The sequence below is a fragment of the Malassezia japonica genome, chromosome 1, assembly GCF_029542785.1.
Source record: "Malassezia japonica chromosome 1, complete sequence".
Classification (NCBI taxonomy): Eukaryota; Fungi; Basidiomycota; class Malasseziomycetes; order Malasseziales; family Malasseziaceae; genus Malassezia; species Malassezia japonica.
This window is the reverse complement of record NC_083370.1, coordinates 589,191-609,419: the sequence shown is the minus strand read 5'-3', so window position 1 is coordinate 609,419 and position 20,229 is coordinate 589,191. Positions and strand designations below refer to the sequence as shown.

Genomic DNA, 20,229 nt, shown 5'->3' with positions numbered 1-20,229 from the left:
AGGACTATGCGCTTTCTTTTGCGCTTGCGAGCTTGCGCTCCGCCGCGTCGACCATGACGCGCGCGGCGTACTGGAAGGCGTCGCAGAGCACCTGCGGGACGTCCTTGAACTCGGGCACATCGTCGCACGAGATCGCGAGCGAAAAGTCGTTCGCATAGGAAATCATGCCGATCGCCATTGTCGCCTTGCCGGGCGAGCTGGGGGGGAGCACGTGGTAGCTAAACGCTTTGTGCTTGCCAAAGGACACCTCTTCGGTCGGGCCGGGGACGTTGGTCGCGACGTGGTACTCGCTAAAGGCGCGGTAGAAGAACTGGCGCCACCCGGGGTAGTTGGGGAGGTACCACGCACGGCGCTTGCACACAAAGTCAAAGGTCTTGTACCAGATCGCAGGCAGGTACGACTTTTTCAGGCGCAGCATCTCTTTCTGCACGAGCGCCAGCTGGTCTTCCACCGACGACTTTTCAGGGTCGGGGTAGCGCAGCCATGCCAGGGCACCGGTCGTGTAGTTGTACAGGTCCCAGTTCCCGGGCGGACGGCGGGAGATCGGCACAAAGATGGCCGCGCGCCGGTCGTTCTTGCCGGGGTTCAGCTGCTCAGTCGCCGCGCGCATCGCACGCGCGAGGATCGCGATCGCGACGTCGTTCAGCGTCAGGCGCACGGGGCCGTCGGAGAAGGCATTGCGGATGGTTTTGATCTTCTCCATGCTCACACCCTCCGAGTGGCAGTACAGACGATGTGTCGAGCGGGGCTGCCCGGGGTTCTTGTACACAAACGACTTGCGCTTGCGGAAGTACAGCTCACGCATCGTGTACAGCGAGTGCGACGCGGTGCCGAGGAGCGTCGGGCGGATCTCTGCCTTGCCCGCCTTTTCCTTCTTCTTGGCAATGTCGACCCACTGCTGGACTTCCTTGATGCCCATGCCTTTGTCCATGGCCGTGAGCGCGGCGTGGTACGATTGGATCATGCCTTGGCCGTCGGAAAAACTGTGGTGGATCTTGATCATGAGCGCACTCTTGGCACCTTCGGCCGTGTTCAGGCCCTGAACTAGCAGCGCTTCCCACACCGGCTTGTTGTAGTTAAAGTGGCGCGAGAGGAAACGGCCGGCAATACGGTACAGCTGCGCGTCGTCGCCCGTGCCTTGGCACGACATCACATTGATGTTCTCCGAAATGTGAAAGTCGTCGTCGATGCGCCACTTGGCAGGGCGCAGCCACGAGCCGGCCTTGAGACTCTTGGAGTACATCGTGTGGGGGCCGGCATTGAACGGCAGGCGGCCGACACGCGTGGCCTCTTCCAACTCGCGGCGGCGCGCCTCTTTCACTTCCTCGGGCGCATTCGCAAGCGCCTCTTGCTCTTTGCGCTTCTCGCGGTCGCGGCGCAGCGCAGAGTACGGCTGGAAGTCGACCACGTAGCGGTACTTGGGGTACAGTTGCGCCAGCACCTCAAAGAACTCGCGCACCGTGCGGTAGTCCAGCGTCGTTTTAAAGAGGTAGATGGAGAAGCACACTGGCTGGTACGAGTCGTCCTCCATAAGCAGTCCCAAATTATCGATACCAGTAAAGGGGAACATGCGGCCCTCTTTCACCGTATTCACCTGGCCTCCGGGGACAGGCGCAAGACGGCGCTTGCGGTTGCTGCGGGGGGGATCCATCGCAGCGAGCGTCACGTCGTCCACCGGGCCATCCGGGCCGCCGGGCGCCGCCGCTTTTTCGTCCAGCACTGCGGCGCCCGCAGCGCCTGCCGCACCACCCGCCGCGGCGCCGGCGCCAGCGGTAGTCGCACGGCGCACGAGCGACGAACGCGAGCTCTTGCGGCTCGCCAGACGCTCCTCGTCGCGCTCGGGCGTGTGGCGCACCTGCGACGGCGGACGCGAGCGCCGGCGCTGGCGCGGCGTCCTGACCTCGGGCGCATCCACAAACTCGTCGCGTGGCGGCTCGCGGTGCGAGCGGCGGCGGCTATCGCGCAGATCACGATCGCGGCGCTCGCGGCCCGCACGCACCTCGTCGACGTCGCGCGTAGGCTCTGCAAGCCCGCTGCGGCGCGAAACAGGGCGCGACAAACGCTCCTCGGCCTCCTCTTCGTCGACCCACTCGTGCTTCTGCGCCTGGCGGCGCGCGAGTTCGCGGCGCTCCGCGTCGCGGCGGCTCAGCTCGCGCTCTTCGGCCTCGCGGCGCGCAAGATCGCGGTCCACGTCGCGACGCGACATGCGCGCCGAGTCACGGTTACGCACACGGCGCGGCGTCTCTTCCGCATCCTCGTACCGACTTTGACGCGAGCGCACCGGGCGCTCCGGGCGCTCCGCACGCGCGTAGCGCGACGCGTCATCGCCGAGCGGCTGCGATGGTGGGCGGATCTGGTGGACAGGGCGGTTTCTGCGCGCCTCAGACAGCTCTCTATCGATGCGCGGGGCATCCGCGGGGGGGCGCACACGGTGCGCTGAGCGGCGTGGCCCTTCGCCGATAGACATGGTCGAATGGCGTAAGTCCGTTCAGCACCGCGTTTAGAAGCTGCACGCCTATGCCACGTGGCCCGATCGCCCGATTTATTACGGTTCTACGCGAGGTGCGCTGCGGCTTGGCCGCCGGTCGCCTCGTGCTGCCGCTGCGCGGCGTGCAGCTGGCGCTTGCGCTCGTCGGCAAAGGACTTTTTCGTGGCGGACTTGTCCGCGCGGCGTGTCTGCTTTTCGAGCTTGACGGCTTCTTTCCGGGCGCGCCGCGCCTCTTTGGACTCGTTCCGGTCGCGCTTGTGGGGAAGGGCGGCTGGGTCAGTAGGGGTAGTACGTACGTCGCTCGTCCGAGTCCGAGTCTGACAGCTCCGCCTCGGGCTCTTGTGTAGATTCGGTAGGCTCGGCAGGCTCCTGGGCCTTTTTGTCCTTTTGCGCAACCGTGTAGCCGACAATCTGGGGCACGCCGGTACGGGGATGGATCTTGATCTTGGGAATGCGCTTCTCGTCCGCCTCGAGCATGCGCGCACGCGCCCCGATCACGGTCGGCGCACGCGACGCGGTCGGCGCGACGCTCTCGGCCGCTGCAATCGTCCGCGGGTGGTTCTCGAGGTTGGTCTTGGTCGTCTGGACCGTCTGCACGTCCCACTGCTCGCGGTCCGCGCCGATAATGCTGGGATTCAAGAAGGGGTTCTCGGACGCAGGCGAGTCGACGTCCTGGCCATTGTCGGTGATGCGCACTTCGCCGAGACCCTTGCGGATCATCTCGAGCTTCTCGTCGGCGGTCGTCGTGCGGTCGCCGAGCACCGGCCGCATCTTGCCGGCAACGACCTCGTGCTTGTCGAGGAACTCGTCCATGATCTTGTCAAAGTCGCCGCGCGTCATCTGCTCGACCATGTCGTGATCGAGCTCTTCCTCCTCTTCGTCCTCTTCCTCCGCGAGCGCATCGAGATCGCCGTCGCCCGTCTCGACGCCGTACTTGCGCAGGACGCGGTCGAAGCGGTCGTCGAGGTCCGTCAGGCCCTGGTTGCGGAACATTGCCGACGAGCTCATCGACCACACCGTCGAGCCACCGCCGACGCTCCCCGCCTTTGTCGACGCGGCACGGCGCGCCAGCGCGCCTGGGCGCCCCGACTTGCCGAGCGCCGAGCCGGTGGACGAGACGGAGCCGGGGGCACGCATCGCCTTGGGCATCGCGGCGGGCAGGCCGCCGAGCTGGTCGCGCGCCTCCGCCGTCTCTGCGTCCGAGAGCTCGTCGTCGGACGTCGCCTGGGCCTGGTTATGCTTAAAGAGCGCAATACGCGCCTCGAGACTGAGCTCCTTGCCATCTTTCTCGGCCTCTTCGCGCTCACGCAGCGCACGCTGGACCGGATCGAGCCAGATGGCGTCGCCTTCCGGCGCTTCGTCGCGCCACGTATCGGCCGCATCGCGCTTGCCGTCCCACTGGCCTTCCTGGATCAGGCCGCCAAAGAAGTCGTCACCGAGATCGTCGTCGACAAACTCCTCGTCGTCCAGCGCCTCGAGCGTCTGGCGCAGGTGGGGGTCCATGTCGGGCTGCAGGCCTTGCAGCGATGGGTCGACGTCGTATGGCGACGAGTATTCCAGCGGCGTCTCGTTCGATGCAAACGCAGACGCAGGCAGCATGAGCGTCGGCTCCTGCTCCTTCTCCTCCTTTAATGCGAAGCTCTTTGGCGCACGGTCCTTGGGCTGGACCGCCGACGGGACCCACACGGCATCCGTGTCGTCCTCCTCGTCGACGCCGCCGTGCTTGCTATTCTCAGCATCGTTCATCGGACGCAGATGCTGCATATAGTCATAGTCGGTATCATCATAGTACACGCCATACAGCGCCGCCTCGCCGACATTGCTGCGCGATTTGCTGCTCTCGGCCAGCGCCGGATCCTCGCGCGCGAGATCGGCACGCGTTTTTCCCTGGATTAGCACGACCACGCACCTTTTGCTCGTTCAGAGGCCGGAATGGTTTCAAAACATGGGGTCCCGCTTCCGGATCGGCGTCACGCTGCGAGCGGTGCACCACCTGGAAGTGCACCGCGTCCGGCTGGCGCCACTTGCTCTTGGGCGGCATGGTCAGAAACCAAAAAAATTCCCACGTGGCTCTCCACTACGATGAGCGAAGCGCCGCTGGTCCTGCCAGGCCAGCCGCTGAATCTTCCGCCGCGGTCCAACGTCGGGGCGGGCGCCGGAACGTACTCGATCGGCGAGTACCTCGTTGCGAGCCGCGTGGGACATGCCGAACACAATCTCGACGACCCTGCGCGGCGGCGCAGCGGTGCAAACGCAATCGCCAAGGTGACGGGCACCAAGCCTCCGCTCGTCCTTCCCGAGCCGGAAAGCACGGTACGTGGCTAGACTAATGCAGATCATTGGGCGCGTGACGCGTGTGACGCCGCGGCAGGCGACCGTGTCGATCCTCGTCGTGAACGATATCCCGTGCGGCGGCGCGCTCGGCCACGGCGCCGGCGCGCGTGGCAACCATGCGGCCGGCGAAGGCATCGACGGCACCGACTTCCAGGGCGTGATCCGCGCGCAGGACGTGCGCAGCACGGAAAAAGACTCGGTCGTGCTCAAAGAGTGCTTCCGCCCAGGCGACATTATCCGCGCCACGGTCATTTCGCTCGGCGATGCTCGCTCGTACTACCTGTCGACGGCCGGCAACCATCTCGGTGTCGTGCACGCGACAAGCAGTGACACGAGCGCGTCCGATGGCTGGGCGCCGTCTGGACGTGCAATGCAGCCGGTAAGCTGGAAGGAGATGACCGATCCGGTCACTGGCGCGACCGAGCAGCGCAAGGTCGCCAAGCCCGAGTGGGTGTAGCTGTATAGTACATTACGCGATATGCGCTACGTGGGGATAGTGCGCAGGGAACGTGCGCGCTATGCGCTCGCGCAGCGCCGTCCACATCTCGTTCGAGAGCGCGCCACGCTGCCGCGCCGAAGCGCCAAAACGCAGCAGCGTCTCGAGCGTCTTTTGGTCGGGCAGCTCGGGGGGCATGCCAAACACGACGTCGATCGCCTCGGCCATGCGCCCGCACCGCGCCAGACACTCGATCCACGCGTCCTGCGCGTCTTTGCCGACGAGCACGCCGCGCCCCCGCTCAAGCTGCCGCGCCGTGTCGAGCGCACGGCGTGCGGCACTCAGCAGGCCAGCGTGGCCGCACGCGTCGAGCACCACGACGAGGCTCACTTCGTCCATAAACGCGAGCTTGTCTGCATTTGTGCACAGCACCACGAGGCGGTCCCATATGCCGAGGACGTGTGCGGGCGCGTCGACGTGGCTGTACGCATTCATCAGCGTGTTGATCAAGACCAGGTCCGGCTCGAGGTGGACGTCGCGCTTGATCAGCTCGTGCGTCGCATGGACGCCAGCGAGCGTCGCCCGAGGCGACTTGGCATAGTAGTCGAGCAGTACCGTATACGTCTTGGGCGGGGGATGCAGCTTGGCCGCACGCATGTCGCCGAGGATCTGCAACGGATACACAGGCGGAACACTGCATGGCTCCTTCTCAGGGTCCTCGTACAGGTGCAGACGGCAGCACGCCGCGACGAGCTGCGCGTACGAGCCCTCGTCAAGCTGACCGATCGCATGCACGGCCTGGTAGACCTGCCAAGCCTCGTCAAAGGTCATGCATACCTCCCATAGGCGCAGCACAAGCGTCGTGGCCACATGGGGTGGAATCGCAATGTTGTCCATCTGCTTCAGCAGCGCAAGGGCGCGGGGGATATCGTGCAGACGGGCACACGCCATGACGATCGGATAAAACGTGCCGAGATCCGTCAGCGGCGCAGGCGGCTTTTTCCAGCGGTCCAGCAGCGAGCGTGGGGGAGGAAGCAGGTCGCGCAGCAGTGCGTACGCCGCGTCAATCGCCGGCACAAATGCGTTGCAGTGTGCCTCGATCAGCGGATGCACCAGCGCCGCGTCGGGGCGGAGATTGTACAGGGTGCGCGCTTCTTGGTACAGTGCCTGGGCCTCGACCGTCTGGCCGGGATCCGGCGTGGCACGCACGCGCCGTGTGCCGATGCGCACCGCATGGCCGAGAATACACTGGATCATCATGGCGACAACGTAGCGCCCAGGGCGGATATGGATTGCACGCTCGAGCATATCGAGGCATTCCAGCGCCTCGTCGCACGACTGGGGCGGCGCATGGTGGGCGTGACACAGCGCAAGCGTCGACAGCGTCCATGCGTCGGGAACGAGCGTTCGCGCACGGACTAGCTCCGCCGCTGCGTCGGTCGCAGCCGATGGGCCGTCGCATAGGCCGACGTATGTCAGGTACGCGTGCCAGCCGACGCCATCATTGGTATCTTGGAGGAGTGCATGGAGGCGCAAGGCGACCGCATGCAGTTCGTCGAGCGTCGGGCCGTCGAGTGTGTCTGGGTAGACTTCGCTCCTGTCCTCCGCGTCTGCGTAGCGGTGGCACAGGCCCTGGAGGAGCGACGTGCACCCAACCTTGTCGAGCGCATAAATGCCCCCGGCCTCGTCGAGAAGTGTGCGTACACGCTCCATCGGCGCATGCACAAGCGCCGTGGCAATCGTCGCATTCACGGCATTCATCGGGATATGGATGCCTTCTGCACGCATCGTGTCCCACACAAGAAGCGCATCTGCATCGCGCTGGCGGCATAGCGTATGTAGCAAATGGGTATAGTCGGCGGCCGTCGGCTTCCACGCCGGGTGCGCCTCTTGCAGCTCGTTGAGAATATCGAGGACACGGCCGTCGCTCACCGCAAGCTTGGCCGCCAGCGCAAGCGAGACGAGCGGCGCATCGAGTTCCTCGCGCTGCGCCAGCGATGCGAGCGCTGTGCTCGCCGTACGCCGCATACGTGCGTCGCGCGAAGTGCGCAGGTACATGGTGAGTGCATCGTGCAACCTCTCGTCGAGCGCATGACCGAGGCGCTTGGCGACGCGCTCCAGCTCTTGTGGCGCAATGTACCGCCGCGCCCCTGTGCTGTACCGCGCACACGCGGAAAAGCGCATGCGCGCGGCCGGCATGGCCCCGGGCACGACCTTCATGCCGAACCAAAGCGCATGGCGCATGACAAGAGATCGGGCCATCGGGCTTCTTCACGACCATCATGGACGCCGCGGGTGCGAGTGCGGAGAGCACGCCGCGTGACGCGGGTGCGGCACAGGACGATGCCGCACGCCGCACAAGTGATGGCGGGGCGCCTGCGCCGGCAGCCCCGGCCGCAGCGCCCGCGCCGAGCGCGCCAAGCACCGCCCAAAATACGGTGCCCGCCTCGAATGTATATAGCGTGCCGCGCGTGCCGAGCGGGAGCGTCGCGTACAGCGGCCCTGGCCTGCGGACGCCGACGGTGCCGCACTCTGCGTACCCCCGCCCGGCGCCAACTGCCCAGGCCCGGCCGTGGCCGCCGCCGCCGGGCACGGTGCTGAACCGCGTCGGCGTGCCGCCAACGTACACGCCGCCGCCGCATGCCGCGCCGTACGTGCCCCGCCCGCCTGGGACATATGGCCCGCCACGCCCGCCGGCACCGCAGCCGCCCAAGAAGCCCAAACCGTCGTCGCACGCAAACCGTGCCAAGAACGTCGCGCTGTCGGCTCTCACAGGCGGCAGTATCGGCATGGCCGGCCAGGATGTGCCGCCGCCTGGCTTTCTCACTGCTGGTGGCGGCGCACGCAAAGTGCTGCCCGAGCTTGTGCTCCCGTTTGCGCTGCCGACGACCGGTGCCGCCGACGACGAAGAGAGCGAGCCGCTAGAAAAGAGGTACGTCGTCCATCTAACCCAGTCTCGTGCTCCTACAGGCCCTGCGCCAGACGCGCATGATGCACATGCTGCAAGTTCTGCCGCCCTTTAGCCACCGCCAGCGGTCCGGGATCGAGCACTTTGATCTCGTGCCGCGCGCGCTGCTCCAAGGCATCGATCCGCACAAGCCACATACCCTGATGCCCCTTGGGCGCGCAGACGTGCGTGTGGGGCCCATGGTATACTATGGCGTGCGTTTCTGGGAGCTGCGTGCAAGCGTATCGCCGAACTATGCCAAGCCGCGACCAAAGGAAAAGCCTCGGTACGGAATGGTGCAATACCCTGCGTCGGTGCGCCCGCCGCCGGGCGAGGGGTACATTCGGTCGCACGAGGGGTACATTCGGCCGCCGTCGTACGAGGCGCGGCCGCGTCCAGGACTGATTGGCACACCTCCAGGCCAGCCCGCCAGTGCCGAGAGTCTTGCACCGGGAAATGCAGCGCATGAGGCGCCGCGTCCAGTGGGCCCTAGCGATGAAAAAGCGGCTGCGGGTAGCGGTGCGGGGTCTAGCTCAGCAAGTGCTGCGCCTGGTACTGCTGGTGTGCCAAGCACGGCCGGTGCACCGGGTGGTAGTCCTAGGGGTGCTCCTGCTAGTGCGCCTAGTGGCCCGCCTGTGAGTGGCACTGGTGCTCAGATGGGAACTGCTCCTGCTGGAACCGCTCCTGACGCTCCTTCTGGCGCTCCTCCTGGCGCTCCTCCTGGTGCCCCTTCCGGCGCTGCATCTGGCGCTGCTTCTCCTAATCCCCCTACGAATACTGCACCTGCTGCTCCTTCTACACCTTCGGCTTCTACTGCTCCTTCTACTTCCAGCCCGCCCAACCCTGGTCCCTCCAATATACCCCCACGCCCTAATCCCCCGCGCCCCCTTGATGCTGGCTTCCTCGCGCGCCTGCAGCAGCGTGCGGAGCACGATACACACCTGCAAAACCTCTTGCAGCTCGCACGCACCGGCCAGCTGCCCGAGTCGGCGCTGCCGCAGCTCAATGCAATTATTGCGTCGCTCATGGTCCCTCCGCCGGCCAGGCCGGAAGAAAATGGGCCGCCGGTCGTGCTCGTCGAGTTCCCCGAGAACCCCAGCATCAACTTTGTGCTGCCCCTGTGGCACATGGCCGTCGAGCGCCGCCGCAACGTCGGTGCTCGCCGGGGCTACAGCGTCCTGCTCAGCTTCTTCCTGCCGGCCATCGGCTCAAAAGCGGCAGGCGATAGCGGCTTGAGCGAGGCCGAGCACATGGACCGCGGCATGCTCTTTGACGCGTCGCTGCGCCCGAAAGAAGAGACGTCTACCCCGGCTCCCGAGACGCCGCCTACGCCGGCGCCGGCGCCCGACACAACTCCCGACTCCGCCAAGCGGGGCGGCCGCACAAAACGCCCCAAGCCCAAAAAGGAGGCCGCGCCCGAACCGGCGCATCCCCAGCGTGGCCACGAGCTCTATCCGGCGACATGGTACCTTCGTGCAGACACGGGCATCGACGAGCGCCTCTGGGATTGCCTTGGCCGCGTCCCCGGCTGCGTCACGAGCGAGCCCGGGCGCGAGCGGCAGTGGGCGTCGAGCACCGACCGCGAAGTGCACGCCACGTTGCAAGAGTCGTTCGCCGCGCGCTTCAAGACGGTGCCTCCGACGCGCCCCCTGCCACACACGGTCGCCAAAGCGTCGATTCCCCAGGGGCTCGAGGACCACGTGTGCGACCGCTACGCGATGCGCATCCAGTCGAGTGCGACGCGTCCCCAGCCGAAGCGCAAGGTCGCGACGCTGTCGGATACCAAAGACACTTCGCGGCCGTCCCGCATCGAGCACGTTCCCCGCAACTATTTTGCCGAGGACGGCGAGGCACGTCCCAAGCGTAAGCGCCATGTCGCGACGCACAACCCCGACGGGAGCATCAAGAGCTGCGGCGCATGCGGCAAGACCAAGACGCCCATGTGGCGCCGTGGCCCCAAAGGGCCGTCGCAGCTGTGCAATGCGTGCGGCGCCAAGTGGAAGGCCGGGCGCTTGGTCGTCCCCGAAGCGCCGCCGCCGCCGATCCTCGACGACACGCTCCCGGTGCGCCGCATCGCGCAGCCAACCGTCCCCCCGGCCGCTGCCACGCCGCTGCCGCCGCCCAGCGTCGCTGCACGGCCGCCTCCGTAGCTCCTCCACATACGCTATCTACGATGGCCCTGTCTCTGGTCTCTGGCCCTGCGGTGCCCGCTGCGGCGCTGCGTTTCATGAAGTATGTCGAGGCAAGCCCCACGCCGTTCCATGCGACGGCGACGAGCGTCGCGATGCTCGAGAAGGCTGGGTTCGTCCAGCTGCACGAGAGCCAGTCGTGGGACAACAAGGTGGAGCTCGGCGGCCGGTATTAGTACGTGGCGTGTCTTACCCAGCTATAAGCGCAACCAGTCGTCGCTCGTCGCGTTTGCCATCGGCCAGCAGTACCGCCCGGGCAATGGTGTGCACATGGTCGGCGGCCACACCGACTCGCCGAATCTCCGTGTGCGTCCGGTGTCGAAGCGCAGCAAGGAGGGCTACCTGCAGTGCTCTGTCGAGACGTACGGCGGCGGCCTGTGGGCGACGTGGTTCGACCGTGACCTGAGTCTCGCGGGCCGCGTGATTGTGTCGACGTCCGACACGCATGCCAAGTTTGTGTCGCGCCTCGTGCACATCCGCCGCCCGCTGCTGCGTGTGCCGACGCTGGCCATCCACCTGAACCGCACGCAGAACGACGCGTTCAAGTTCAACCAGGAGGACAACCTGCAGCCGATCTTTGGCCTCGCCGATGCGCTCAACTCGTCCGCGGAGCCGAGCGCGGCGGTCGGCACGCCGACCATGAGCCAAAAACACCACCCGGTGCTCCTCCAGCTGCTTTCGGAAGAGCTCGGATGCCCCGTGAGCCACATTCAAGACTTTGAGCTGAGTCTCTTTGACACGCAGCCTCCTGCGGCCGGCGGCCTGAACAACGAGTTTGTCTTTTCGCCGCGCGTCGACAACCAAATGACGTGCTTCTGTGCGACCGAGGCGCTGATCGACAGTGTGGAAAAGGCCGGTGCGCTCAGCGATGCGTCGTCCATCCGCGCCATTGCGCTCTTTGATAACGAAGAGGTGGGCTCGGTGTCGTACCAAGGCGCCGAGAGTAACCTCGTCTGGAGCATGGTGCACCGTCTAGCGGCGCTTGCCGTGCGTGGCGCGACTGTCTCGACGAACCAGCAGGCGCTCTTTGATCAGAGTCTTGCACGCTCGTTCCTCATCTCGTCGGACACGGCGCACGCCGTGCACCCCAACTTTGCCTCGATCCACGAGGACAATTTGCGCCCCAAGCTCAATGCGGGCCCGGTGATCAAGACCAACGCCAAGCAGCGCTACGCGTCGACGGCGGTGACCACCTTTTTGCTGCGCCGCGTCGCCAAGCGCGCGGGTGTGCCGCTGCAAGAGTTCGAGGTGCGTAACGACTGTGCGTGCGGCAGCACCATCGGCCCGATGCTCTCCAAGAGCGTGCGCACGGTCGACCTCGGCAATCCCCAGCTGAGCATGCACTCGATCCGCGAGGTGTGTGGCTCGGAGGACGTCGAGCACAAAATCAAGCTCTTTACGGAGTACTTCCAGTCGTTCGACAAGGTCGACGAGGAGCTTACAGTGGATTAGGGTAGGGTATCTAGCTACACCTTTTTACTGGCGCTATGCTTTTGCCGCGGCAGAACGAGGCGCTGCGCGTCGCGCTCGACCTCGGGTACGGCGCCAGCGCGCTCCCAGATCTGGATGTACGACTCGCCGAGGAAGAGCATCTGCTTGTTGACGTCCTCGACAATCAAGTCCTGCATCTGGAACCAGCGCTCTTCTCCAGGCGCCGCCTCTTTGGCATCGGTCGCGCCATCCGTACGTGTGTGCACTTGCGAGTGCCATACACTGTTCTCGCGGACCGTGCCGGGCGTCGCCTCGTGTGTAATGTTGCTCAGGAGGTTGTACACGGTACCGATCGTAGGCTCATCGGGCGGCGGCGCTTGCACATAGTCGCGCAGGTCCAAGCCGACCGTGGGAAAGTTGACAATCGTCGGATTCCGCTCCTCCACGAAGCGGTTCTTGGTAAAGCGGCGGTAGTGCAGAATGAGGTAGGGAGGGAGCTTGGTCAGGTGGTACCGCCGGATCACGCCGTTGCTCTCTTGGAACGTCTCGCCATCATACTTGGCCAGCACATGCGAAATGGGCACCTGCGGAATAATGTTCTCCTCGGCCACGTCCTGGAAGACGGGGGCCGGGGGGAGATCAATGGCCAGCAGCAGGAACGGCGAGACGTCCACCTTAATTTCTTTGTTGATGTTAAACTTGGCCCTGCCGCTCTCGTCCTGCTGTCCGCCGCTGCGGCGGCCGTCGTGGTCCAGCTTGTCCACAACCTCGTCCTCGAGGCCAGTGCGCACAATGACATTTTGCGACTCGACACGCACGCCGCCCTGGAAGCAGCGCGTAATGATCGTGGGGCGCTTGCGCGCGGCAGACGCACTTCCGGCCAGGTCCATGTGCAGTCGGTTCAGCAGCCAGCCAAGGAACTCGACCGGGTCACCCTGCTCGGTCAGCTTGAAGCGCCCTTGGCTTGCATTCGCAACTTCTTGCAGGAATTCATGCGGCGACACTTGGCCTTTGAAGCCATGAGGGTTCCAAATACGGCGCACCAGCGTCGCAAAGCGCTGCACAAGCTCTGTGCTGTGCGCAAGCTCGCCAGCGGCCTCGGAGACGGTCGATGCTCCGCGCACATCGACCTTGCCGCGCGCCGCGCGGGGCACACCGCCCCGAAGGAAGTAGTTGCGCAGCGGCGGCACATGGACCAGCGCCTGGATCACGACATTCATCGCATCGTTGTGGCTAATGTTGTTCAGGCCCACAAAGCCAGGCAGGTACGTCTGCGCGTCCAGGCCGCGTGAAAGTGGCGCATCCGGCGCATCGAGCTGGGCAATTTGCTTCTCTGTAAACGTGAGCGACAGCTGGTACTGGATATCGGAAAACGACGGGTCTTGCACCTCGTAATTGTCCGGAAGGACGTATACCTTCGCCGTCTCTAGGTTCATAAAGACGTGGTGCTCGTCGTTGATCGAGTGAAAGTAGGCATGCGTCTTTTTGCCCCGGCCTTGGAAGTACTTGCCGCATACGAGGCATGCGTAAATGTTTACATTGGACAGAGACACAGAGCACAGTTTCTCAAAGTCAAAGTCGAGCAGGTTCCGGTTGATCTGCGTCAGAAGGAGCACGTACCGTGTCGAGGTACAGGTCGCGGCGCACAGGCACGCTTTCTGTCTCGGCGTCCCGGGCGAGGCGCGCCCAGTCTTCCGCGCCGAGTTCTTCGGCAGCTGCATCCGCAGATGGTTGCGCTTCATTCTCTTTGATGTCCGCGCTGAGCGCGGACGTGCGTGCACGTTTCGGCGCGGGCGCACCGTCCGTGCGTGCGGCTGCACTCATCTTGGTCGTCGTAGAGGCGCAGTGCTGAGGTAAGCGTGAGAATTCTGCAATTCCGCGGCGTTTGGCGCACCTAGCACGAATCTATACATGAGTTTAATTCACAGCTGCAGACTTGTTGACAACGCGGGGTTTTCGCATCTTTCCAATGGACGCGAATCAGAAAGCTGAGGTACACCCGACGGATGAGATCCATGGGCAACCTGTGGAGGTGCTTGATGCCCCTACTGTGACTGGCGTAGAGGATACGAGGCCTCTATCCGAGACGCTCGATCCGGAGGAGTACAAGCGCATCGAGCGGCGCATGCGCCTCAAGCTCGATATTCAGATTGTACCGCTGTGTCTGATGCTGTATTTCTTGTCGTTCTTGGATAGGACAAATATTGCGCAGGCAAAGGTCAGTGGCATGGCAGACGATCTGTTCAAGCCCAATGTACCAGAAGTCATTTCAAGAGACTATATGCTTGCGCTCGTGGTGTTATATCCCCCGTATATTGTTCTCGAGATCCCTTCCAACCTCCTTCTGAAGCGCATCGGCCCCAGGCTCTGGATTCCTCTGCTTGTGGTGCTTTGGGGTCTCGTGTCAACGCTGCAGGGTATTGTCAAATCGCGCGACGGCCTATTGATCAACCGCGCGTTCCTTGGTGCGACCGAGGCTGGTATCCTTCCTGGTATTGCTGTGTACCTTACCTTCTTTTACAAGCCGCGTGAGCTGCAGCTGCGCCAGGCTCTCTTCTTTACAGGTGCAACATTGAGCGGCGCATTTTCCGGCTTGCTTGCCGTTGCTATTAAGAAAATGAATAATATGCAAGGCATTGCAGGATGGTCTTGGATTTTCATTCTGGAAGGTCTTTTCACCATTGTCTTTGGTCTTCTGTGCATTCTCATTTTGCCTAATGGGCCAGAAAAGAGTTGGTGGCTTTCTGATATTGAACGTCGTATGGCGGTTGAGCGCCTCGAATCGCAAGCATCGCGCTACGAAGACCACGAGCAGCTCAAGGAAAAAATTGCACAGGCCGAATATGGTGAGGTTAATCCCGATGAGACCAAGGGTGAAGCCCCTACACGCAAACTTTGGCTCCGTGATACCTTACGTACCTTCGTCGATCCCAATCTGCTTCTCCTTTGTGTGGCTGGATTCTGCTGCGCGCTTCCGGTGTACTCCGTTTCCTACTTTTCTCCTACCATTATTCGTGGTATCCTTGACAACCCATCCAATACGCACGCGCAGCTCATGTCGTGCCCGCCCTTTGCCGTGGCATTCGTGTATGGTGTTGCGATTGCGTTTGTCTCAGACTACTTCCAGTTGCGATTCATTACGGCGTTCCCCGGTATGATCCTTACTGTCGTTGGTTTTGCAATGGTGTATGCCAGTCATCATGTATGTTCATTTTTCTCATCCAGTCTATGACCCGTTACGGTGGGATTATTATTCTCTCATGTGGTGCCTATTCCCTCCCGCCCGTGCTGTTTACTTGGAGTACGTGTAAAAGATGCTGACTTTAGTTGCAAACAACTCTGCGGGACATTACAAGCGCGCCACTGGTCTGGCTTTGCTTATCGTCTTCACAAACTGTGGTGGTCTCACATCTGCATTCCTCTTTGGCGAACACGAGGCTCCCCGGTATGACCGTGGTATTGCCACCAATATGGCAATCAGTGCACTAGGCGCCCTCGTGGTCGTCCTCGTGGAAGCATACATCTACCGCGAACGTCGCCTGCGTGCTGCAGGAAGGCGCGATACACGCGTGCTCGACCTTCACCGGAACACAAAATGGACGAATGAACGCATGCGCTCCTACCTGTACGTATATTCTATGATGCGACTAACATGCAGGGGCGATGACCACCCCGAATACCATCTGGAGATGTAATATTGGTTGCGGTACTGAAAAAGACAGTTTCGCTCATAGCACACATTCTTTGGACCTTATTTCCCTGCTGGCTACGCCCGCATGATTTCCGTATGTAATTATTCTTGGGGCGCCATTTTTTTTGGCGCAGGGTCAGACGATGCCCAAAATTGTGGAGAGGTATATATGCGGGGTAAGAAGCATTGCTTTTCGGTATGAACGACGAGAAGATCGACCGGGGCGCCTACGTGCGCCCTATCAAGGACATGAGCGATGATGAACACTCTTTCATCGCTGATGCGCCAATATCCGCTACGATGGACCCCGAAGAGTACGCCCGCCAAGAGAAAAAAGCGCTGTTCAAACTCGACATGCAAATCGTACCGCTCTGCCTCATGCTCTATTTCCTTTCCTTCCTGGACAGAACAAACATTGCCCAGGCCAAGCTGAACGGACTCCAGACGCAGCTGAATTTGTCCGAGTACGACTATACCCTGGCGCTCGTGGTACTGTACCCCCCCTACATCCTCTTTGAAATTCCGTCGAACCTGCTCATTAAGCGCATTGGCCCTTCGCGCTGGATTCCGCTGCTGGTGTGCCTCTGGGGGCTGGTTTCGACACTGCAAGGCATCGTCAAGTCACGCGATGGTCTGCTGATCAACCGTGCTTTCCTTGGTTTGGCCGAAGCAGGTATTCTGCCCGGCATTGCAGTCTACCTCACCTTTTTCTACAAGCCGAGGGAGCTGCAGCTGCGCCAAGCACTCTTTTTCTGTGGTGCCTCGCTGAGCGGTGCATTCTCTGGCCTGCTTGCCGCCGCTATTAACAACATGTCGGGCATGAAAGGACTGCAGGGTTGGTCGTGGATCTTTATTCTGGAAGGTATCTTCACGGTCGTCTTTGGTTTCTGCTGTCTGTTCCTCCTCCCCGACAATATTAAATCTACATGGTGGCTCACTCCCGTGGAAAAGCAGATTATCACGGAGCGCCTTGCGTCTTCGTCCAACCGATTCCAGGACCGTCCTGAGCTCGACCAAAAGTTGGCGCAGGTGCAGATGGACGTTGCGCACGAAGCCCCCGTCCCGATGCCAAATTTGGCCCGCAGGGATATGCTCCGAGCACTCATCGATCCCTCCATGCTTCTCATGTGTGCAGCGAGTTTCTGCGGGGTGATTTCGCTCTATTCGATTTCGTACTTTTCGCCGACGATTATCAAGGTACGTGCGCATGCCTGACGCAGGACATGAATAACTACAGCACTGTGCGTGCGCAGCTTATGTCGTGCCCTCCGTACGCGGTCTCTCTCGTGTACTGTGCGTCAATGGCCGTGATTTCCGACCGGTTCCGCACGCGCTTCTTTTCCGCGCTGCTGGGCATGGTCCTGTCGATGGTTGGATTCGCAATGACCTATGCAAGCACGCATGCCATGACACGCTACGGTGGCGTGATTGTCCTGACCTGCGGATCCTACTCGATCCTTCCGGTTCTCTTTGCGTGGAGTACGTCTCACGACTAACGCAGTGGCCAACAATTCTGCCGGACATTACAAGCGCGCTGTCGGCCTCGCGATGCTCATTGTCTTTGCCAACAGCGGCGGCCTGACATCCGCCTTCCTTTTCCCCAAGAAGGAAGGAAAGCAGTACAAGCGTGGCTTGCTTACCAACTTGTCTCTGAACGTGCGTACCCCCTCTGACCCAGTGTCTCGGTGTTGTGGTGGTAGTGGCCATCTTCTTACTCAACTACCGCGAGCGGCGGCTACGCGCCGAAGGAAAACGCGACCACCGTGTGATTGAGCTTTACAAGCGCACAGGATGGACGAAAGAACAAATGCGAGAATATTTGTGCGTCCCAAAACTAATGCAGGGGCGACGACCATCCCGAATACTTCCTGGAGACATAGTTACTCCTCCATAAGTTTCCGAATATTCAGGCCACCGACCCAGGTGAGGTACTTGGCGAACTTGGGCTCGACAAACACCGCGTCGGCAGTCGCCAGCACCGCGTCCTTGTTTGCCTCGCGGAATTCACCGGTGGTAAACACCTTGCGGCCCGAGTTGTCGGTAACGTGCGACTCGATCACAAAGTAGCGGTCCGCGTACGTCGGGCGGCGGTAGTTCACCTCGAGCTTCGCCGTGACACCGACCATGCTCGGCAAGGCATAGAACGAAGCACGGGCCAGCACCTCGTCAAACATGGTTGCAATCAGACCGCCGTGTACGACGCCCTCAAAGCCGCACATGTTCTTGCCAACATGCACAAATGCGATCGTGTCGCCCTCGCGGCCACCACGCTTCTGCGCGCCGAACTTCGTCTTAGAAAAGACGAGCGGCGTCGTTGCAAACATGCCCGGACCACGCAGGCTGCCGGCGGTGAACTGGCGCGTGAGGCGCTCAGGAGGCGAGTGCACAAACGGACGCACGATCAGGTACTCCGCCTCTTCCTCCGGCACGGTCTCGGCCGGCTTGGCAATCGCGAACGACTCGCGCACGCCGCGGGCCGACTTGGTCTCGTACGAGACCTGTGCGAGCTCCTGGACGAGCGGGATCTCGTGCAGACCCTTTTCGATCTCACGCGTGTGCTCATTCCTGGCCTCCTGCGAGAGGTGCCTGACTTCGGTCGAGTACGGCGAGAAAACGAACGGAATAGCCGGAGGAGGGTACTTGGCACCGGCCCAGTAGCCGACGCCTGCCGAGGCCGTCGTCAGCGCGAGCCAAAACAGTCCCCGGCCCGATCCACGCAGTCCCGGCTGACTTGGCTGTACGGAATAATAGCGAGTGGCAGACATCGAGCTGATCGATCCCTTCGGAAGGGCGGCCCTCAGCGCGCTTCTCCGCAGCATGGACATGGCGAACGAAGCTCGGATGATGACTAAGCACAAAGTTCCACGCGTACACCTAATCTTCGAGGGTCTTGACTCTGAACTGCTTGGCGCGATGGCGAAGCGTACGAGTGCCCAGGAGCCTGGGCCCAAATCGGTGCGCACAACGGCTATTGAAGCAAATGTTGCGCACTCGGACCTGGCAAAGCGGCGCGCGGACACTGCGTCGGCGCGCGCCGCGCATGCGGCCGACGGCGCGCTGCAAGCGAAAGAGGAGCGCGTTGTGCTCGATCCTCCCGCGGAGCCGCGTGCGAGCGATGGTATCCGCAACCTTCCCAAAGGCGACAAGGAGGCAATGATTCTCCTGATTCTTTTGTACATGCTGCAAGGCATGCCGATTGGATTGGCTTTTGGCACAATGCCCTTCCTGCTCAAGGCGAATATGAGCTACACGGATGTGGGCACCTTTATGCTGTGCACCTACCCCTACTCCCTGAAGCTGCTTTGGAGTCCGATCGTGGACACGCTCTTTGTGTCCGAGTGGAAGGTGCCCTTTACGTCGCTCACGCTTTCGCTTGGCCGCCGCAAGTCGTGGGTCGTGCCGATTCAGATGATTATCGGCATCATGTTCTATGTGCTTGCGGCGCATGTCGATGACCTCGTGTTGTCCGAGTCGCCGAATGTCTACGTCGTAACTGGCCTCTTTTTCGCACTCATCTTTATGGCGGCGACGCAGGACATTGCCGTGGACGGCTGGGCCCTCACGCTGCTTTCCGAAGAGAACGTCGGCTATGCGAGCACTGCGCAGACGATCGGAGTGAACATTGGCTACTTTATGAGTTTCACCGTGTTCCTCGCATTCAACAGCACCGAGTTCGGTAACAAATACTTTAGGGCACAGCCGCTCGACTATCCCATGCTGAGCCTCGCGACCTACCTCAAGATCTGTGCCGTGCTCTTTCTCGTGGTCACCTCATGGCTGCTCCTTTTCAAGAAGGAGCAGAAAGAGGGCCGCCACTCGACGGAAATGGGTGTGCGCCAAGTGTACTCGATCATGTGGCGCATCTGCCGCCTGCGCCATGTACAGCTGCTCATGCTCGTGCACTTTATTGCCAAGATTGGCTTCCAGACGAACGAGGCGGTGACCGGTCTGAAGCTCGTCGAGCGCGGCCTCGGAAAAGAGGACCTGGCGTTTGCCGTATTGCTCGACTTCCCCTTCCAGATTGTCTTTGGCTACCTCGCGGCGATGTGGTCGAAAGGCGATCGGGCGCTATACCCCTGGCTCGTTGCCTTTGTCGCCCGCCTCGCGCTGGCCATGGTCAGCATGGCGATTGTTCACGGCATGCCGACGCCCCCTGCGGCGATTGGCGGCTCCTACTTTTTGGTGATCATCACCTCGACCGTGCTCAACAGCTTTGCGAGCACAGTGCAGTTTGTGGGCATCTCGGCCTTCCACACGCAGATCGCCGACCCGTTGATTGGCGGAACGTACATGACGCTGCTCAACACGGTGAGCAACCTCGGCGGAACCTGGCCGCGCTTCTTTGTGCTTAAGATGGTCGACTTCTTTAGCGAGTCCGAGTGCCAGCCGCCGCCCGAAGTGAGCCTCGAGCGCGTAAAGGAGATTTTCGGCCATGCGAACACGAACGCGTCCTTGGGCGAGTGCCTGTCTGACGCGGGCAAGTCGCACTGCCACGCGATTGGAGGCACATGCAACATCATCCGCGATGGATACTACTGGACGAATACGATCTGTGTCGCGATCGGTGTCGTGACGCTCGTCGCATTCATCCTGCCCGTCTGCCGGCGCCTCCAAAAGATTCCCCCGGCCGCCTGGCGCGTTCCCCTCCACACTTCGGCGCAGTCGTAGATAGCACGTGATTTGGCGCCCCGCAGCCAACCTCCTCCTTGTTCA

At 62.2% G+C, this 20,229-nt stretch overlaps 10 protein-coding genes across 10 annotated transcripts; 5 read left to right on the top strand and 5 right to left on the bottom strand.

Moving 5' to 3' along the window:
- Window positions 1–4: 4 nt before the first annotated feature.
- Window positions 5–2,467, bottom strand: MJAP1_000361 (uncharacterized protein; the record flags this gene model as incomplete). The annotated part of the gene is made up of 1 exon (XM_060264331.1): window positions 5–2,467. One exon carries the CDS (start codon window positions 2,465–2,467, stop codon window positions 5–7), a length of 2,463 nt encoding a protein of 820 aa, XP_060120314.1.
- An 86-nt stretch (window positions 2,468–2,553) lies between these two features.
- Window positions 2,554–4,529, bottom strand: LTV1 (the record flags this gene model as incomplete). Its single annotated transcript, XM_060264330.1, has 3 exons — window positions 2,554–2,759; window positions 2,785–4,375; window positions 4,398–4,529. 3 exons carry the CDS (start codon window positions 4,527–4,529, stop codon window positions 2,554–2,556), a joined length of 1,929 nt encoding a protein of 642 aa, XP_060120313.1.
- A 41-nt stretch (window positions 4,530–4,570) lies between these two features.
- On the top strand, window positions 4,571–5,279 carry MJAP1_000359 (uncharacterized protein; the record flags this gene model as incomplete). The annotated part of the gene is made up of 2 exons (XM_060264329.1): window positions 4,571–4,801; window positions 4,824–5,279. 2 exons carry the CDS (start codon window positions 4,571–4,573, stop codon window positions 5,277–5,279), a joined length of 687 nt encoding a protein of 228 aa, XP_060120312.1.
- Window positions 5,280–5,291: 12 nt separating this feature from the next.
- On the bottom strand, window positions 5,292–7,478 carry MJAP1_000358 (uncharacterized protein; the record flags this gene model as incomplete). Its single annotated transcript, XM_060264328.1, has 1 exon — window positions 5,292–7,478. One exon carries the CDS (start codon window positions 7,476–7,478, stop codon window positions 5,292–5,294), a length of 2,187 nt encoding a protein of 728 aa, XP_060120311.1.
- A 62-nt stretch (window positions 7,479–7,540) lies between these two features.
- On the top strand, window positions 7,541–10,355 carry MJAP1_000357 (uncharacterized protein; the record flags this gene model as incomplete). Its single annotated transcript, XM_060264327.1, has 3 exons — window positions 7,541–8,190; window positions 8,213–8,563; window positions 9,038–10,355. The coding sequence occupies 3 exons, from the start codon at window positions 7,541–7,543 to the stop codon at window positions 10,353–10,355; spliced, it is 2,319 nt and encodes a 772-aa protein (XP_060120310.1).
- A 23-nt stretch (window positions 10,356–10,378) lies between these two features.
- Window positions 10,379–11,846, top strand: MJAP1_000356 (aspartyl aminopeptidase; the record flags this gene model as incomplete). Its single annotated transcript, XM_060264326.1, has 2 exons — window positions 10,379–10,563; window positions 10,592–11,846. The coding sequence occupies 2 exons, from the start codon at window positions 10,379–10,381 to the stop codon at window positions 11,844–11,846; spliced, it is 1,440 nt and encodes a 479-aa protein (XP_060120309.1).
- Window positions 11,847–11,860: 14 nt separating this feature from the next.
- On the bottom strand, window positions 11,861–13,649 carry ubp10 (Ubiquitin carboxyl-terminal hydrolase 10; the record flags this gene model as incomplete). Its single annotated transcript, XM_060264325.1, has 2 exons — window positions 11,861–13,423; window positions 13,446–13,649. 2 exons carry the CDS (start codon window positions 13,647–13,649, stop codon window positions 11,861–11,863), a joined length of 1,767 nt encoding a protein of 588 aa, XP_060120308.1.
- Window positions 13,650–15,714: 2,065 nt separating this feature from the next.
- On the top strand, window positions 15,715–17,285 carry MJAP1_000354 (uncharacterized protein; the record flags this gene model as incomplete). Its single annotated transcript, XM_060264324.1, has 4 exons — window positions 15,715–16,713; window positions 16,737–16,995; window positions 17,018–17,172; window positions 17,265–17,285. The coding sequence occupies 4 exons, from the start codon at window positions 15,715–15,717 to the stop codon at window positions 17,283–17,285; spliced, it is 1,434 nt and encodes a 477-aa protein (XP_060120307.1).
- A 111-nt stretch (window positions 17,286–17,396) lies between these two features.
- On the bottom strand, window positions 17,397–18,281 carry MJAP1_000353 (uncharacterized protein; the record flags this gene model as incomplete). The annotated part of the gene is made up of 1 exon (XM_060264323.1): window positions 17,397–18,281. The coding sequence occupies one exon, from the start codon at window positions 18,279–18,281 to the stop codon at window positions 17,397–17,399; it is 885 nt and encodes a 294-aa protein (XP_060120306.1).
- Window positions 18,282–18,429: 148 nt separating this feature from the next.
- On the top strand, window positions 18,430–20,184 carry MJAP1_000352 (uncharacterized protein; the record flags this gene model as incomplete). Its single annotated transcript, XM_060264322.1, has 1 exon — window positions 18,430–20,184. One exon carries the CDS (start codon window positions 18,430–18,432, stop codon window positions 20,182–20,184), a length of 1,755 nt encoding a protein of 584 aa, XP_060120305.1.
- Between the last annotated feature and the right edge of the window lie 45 nt (window positions 20,185–20,229).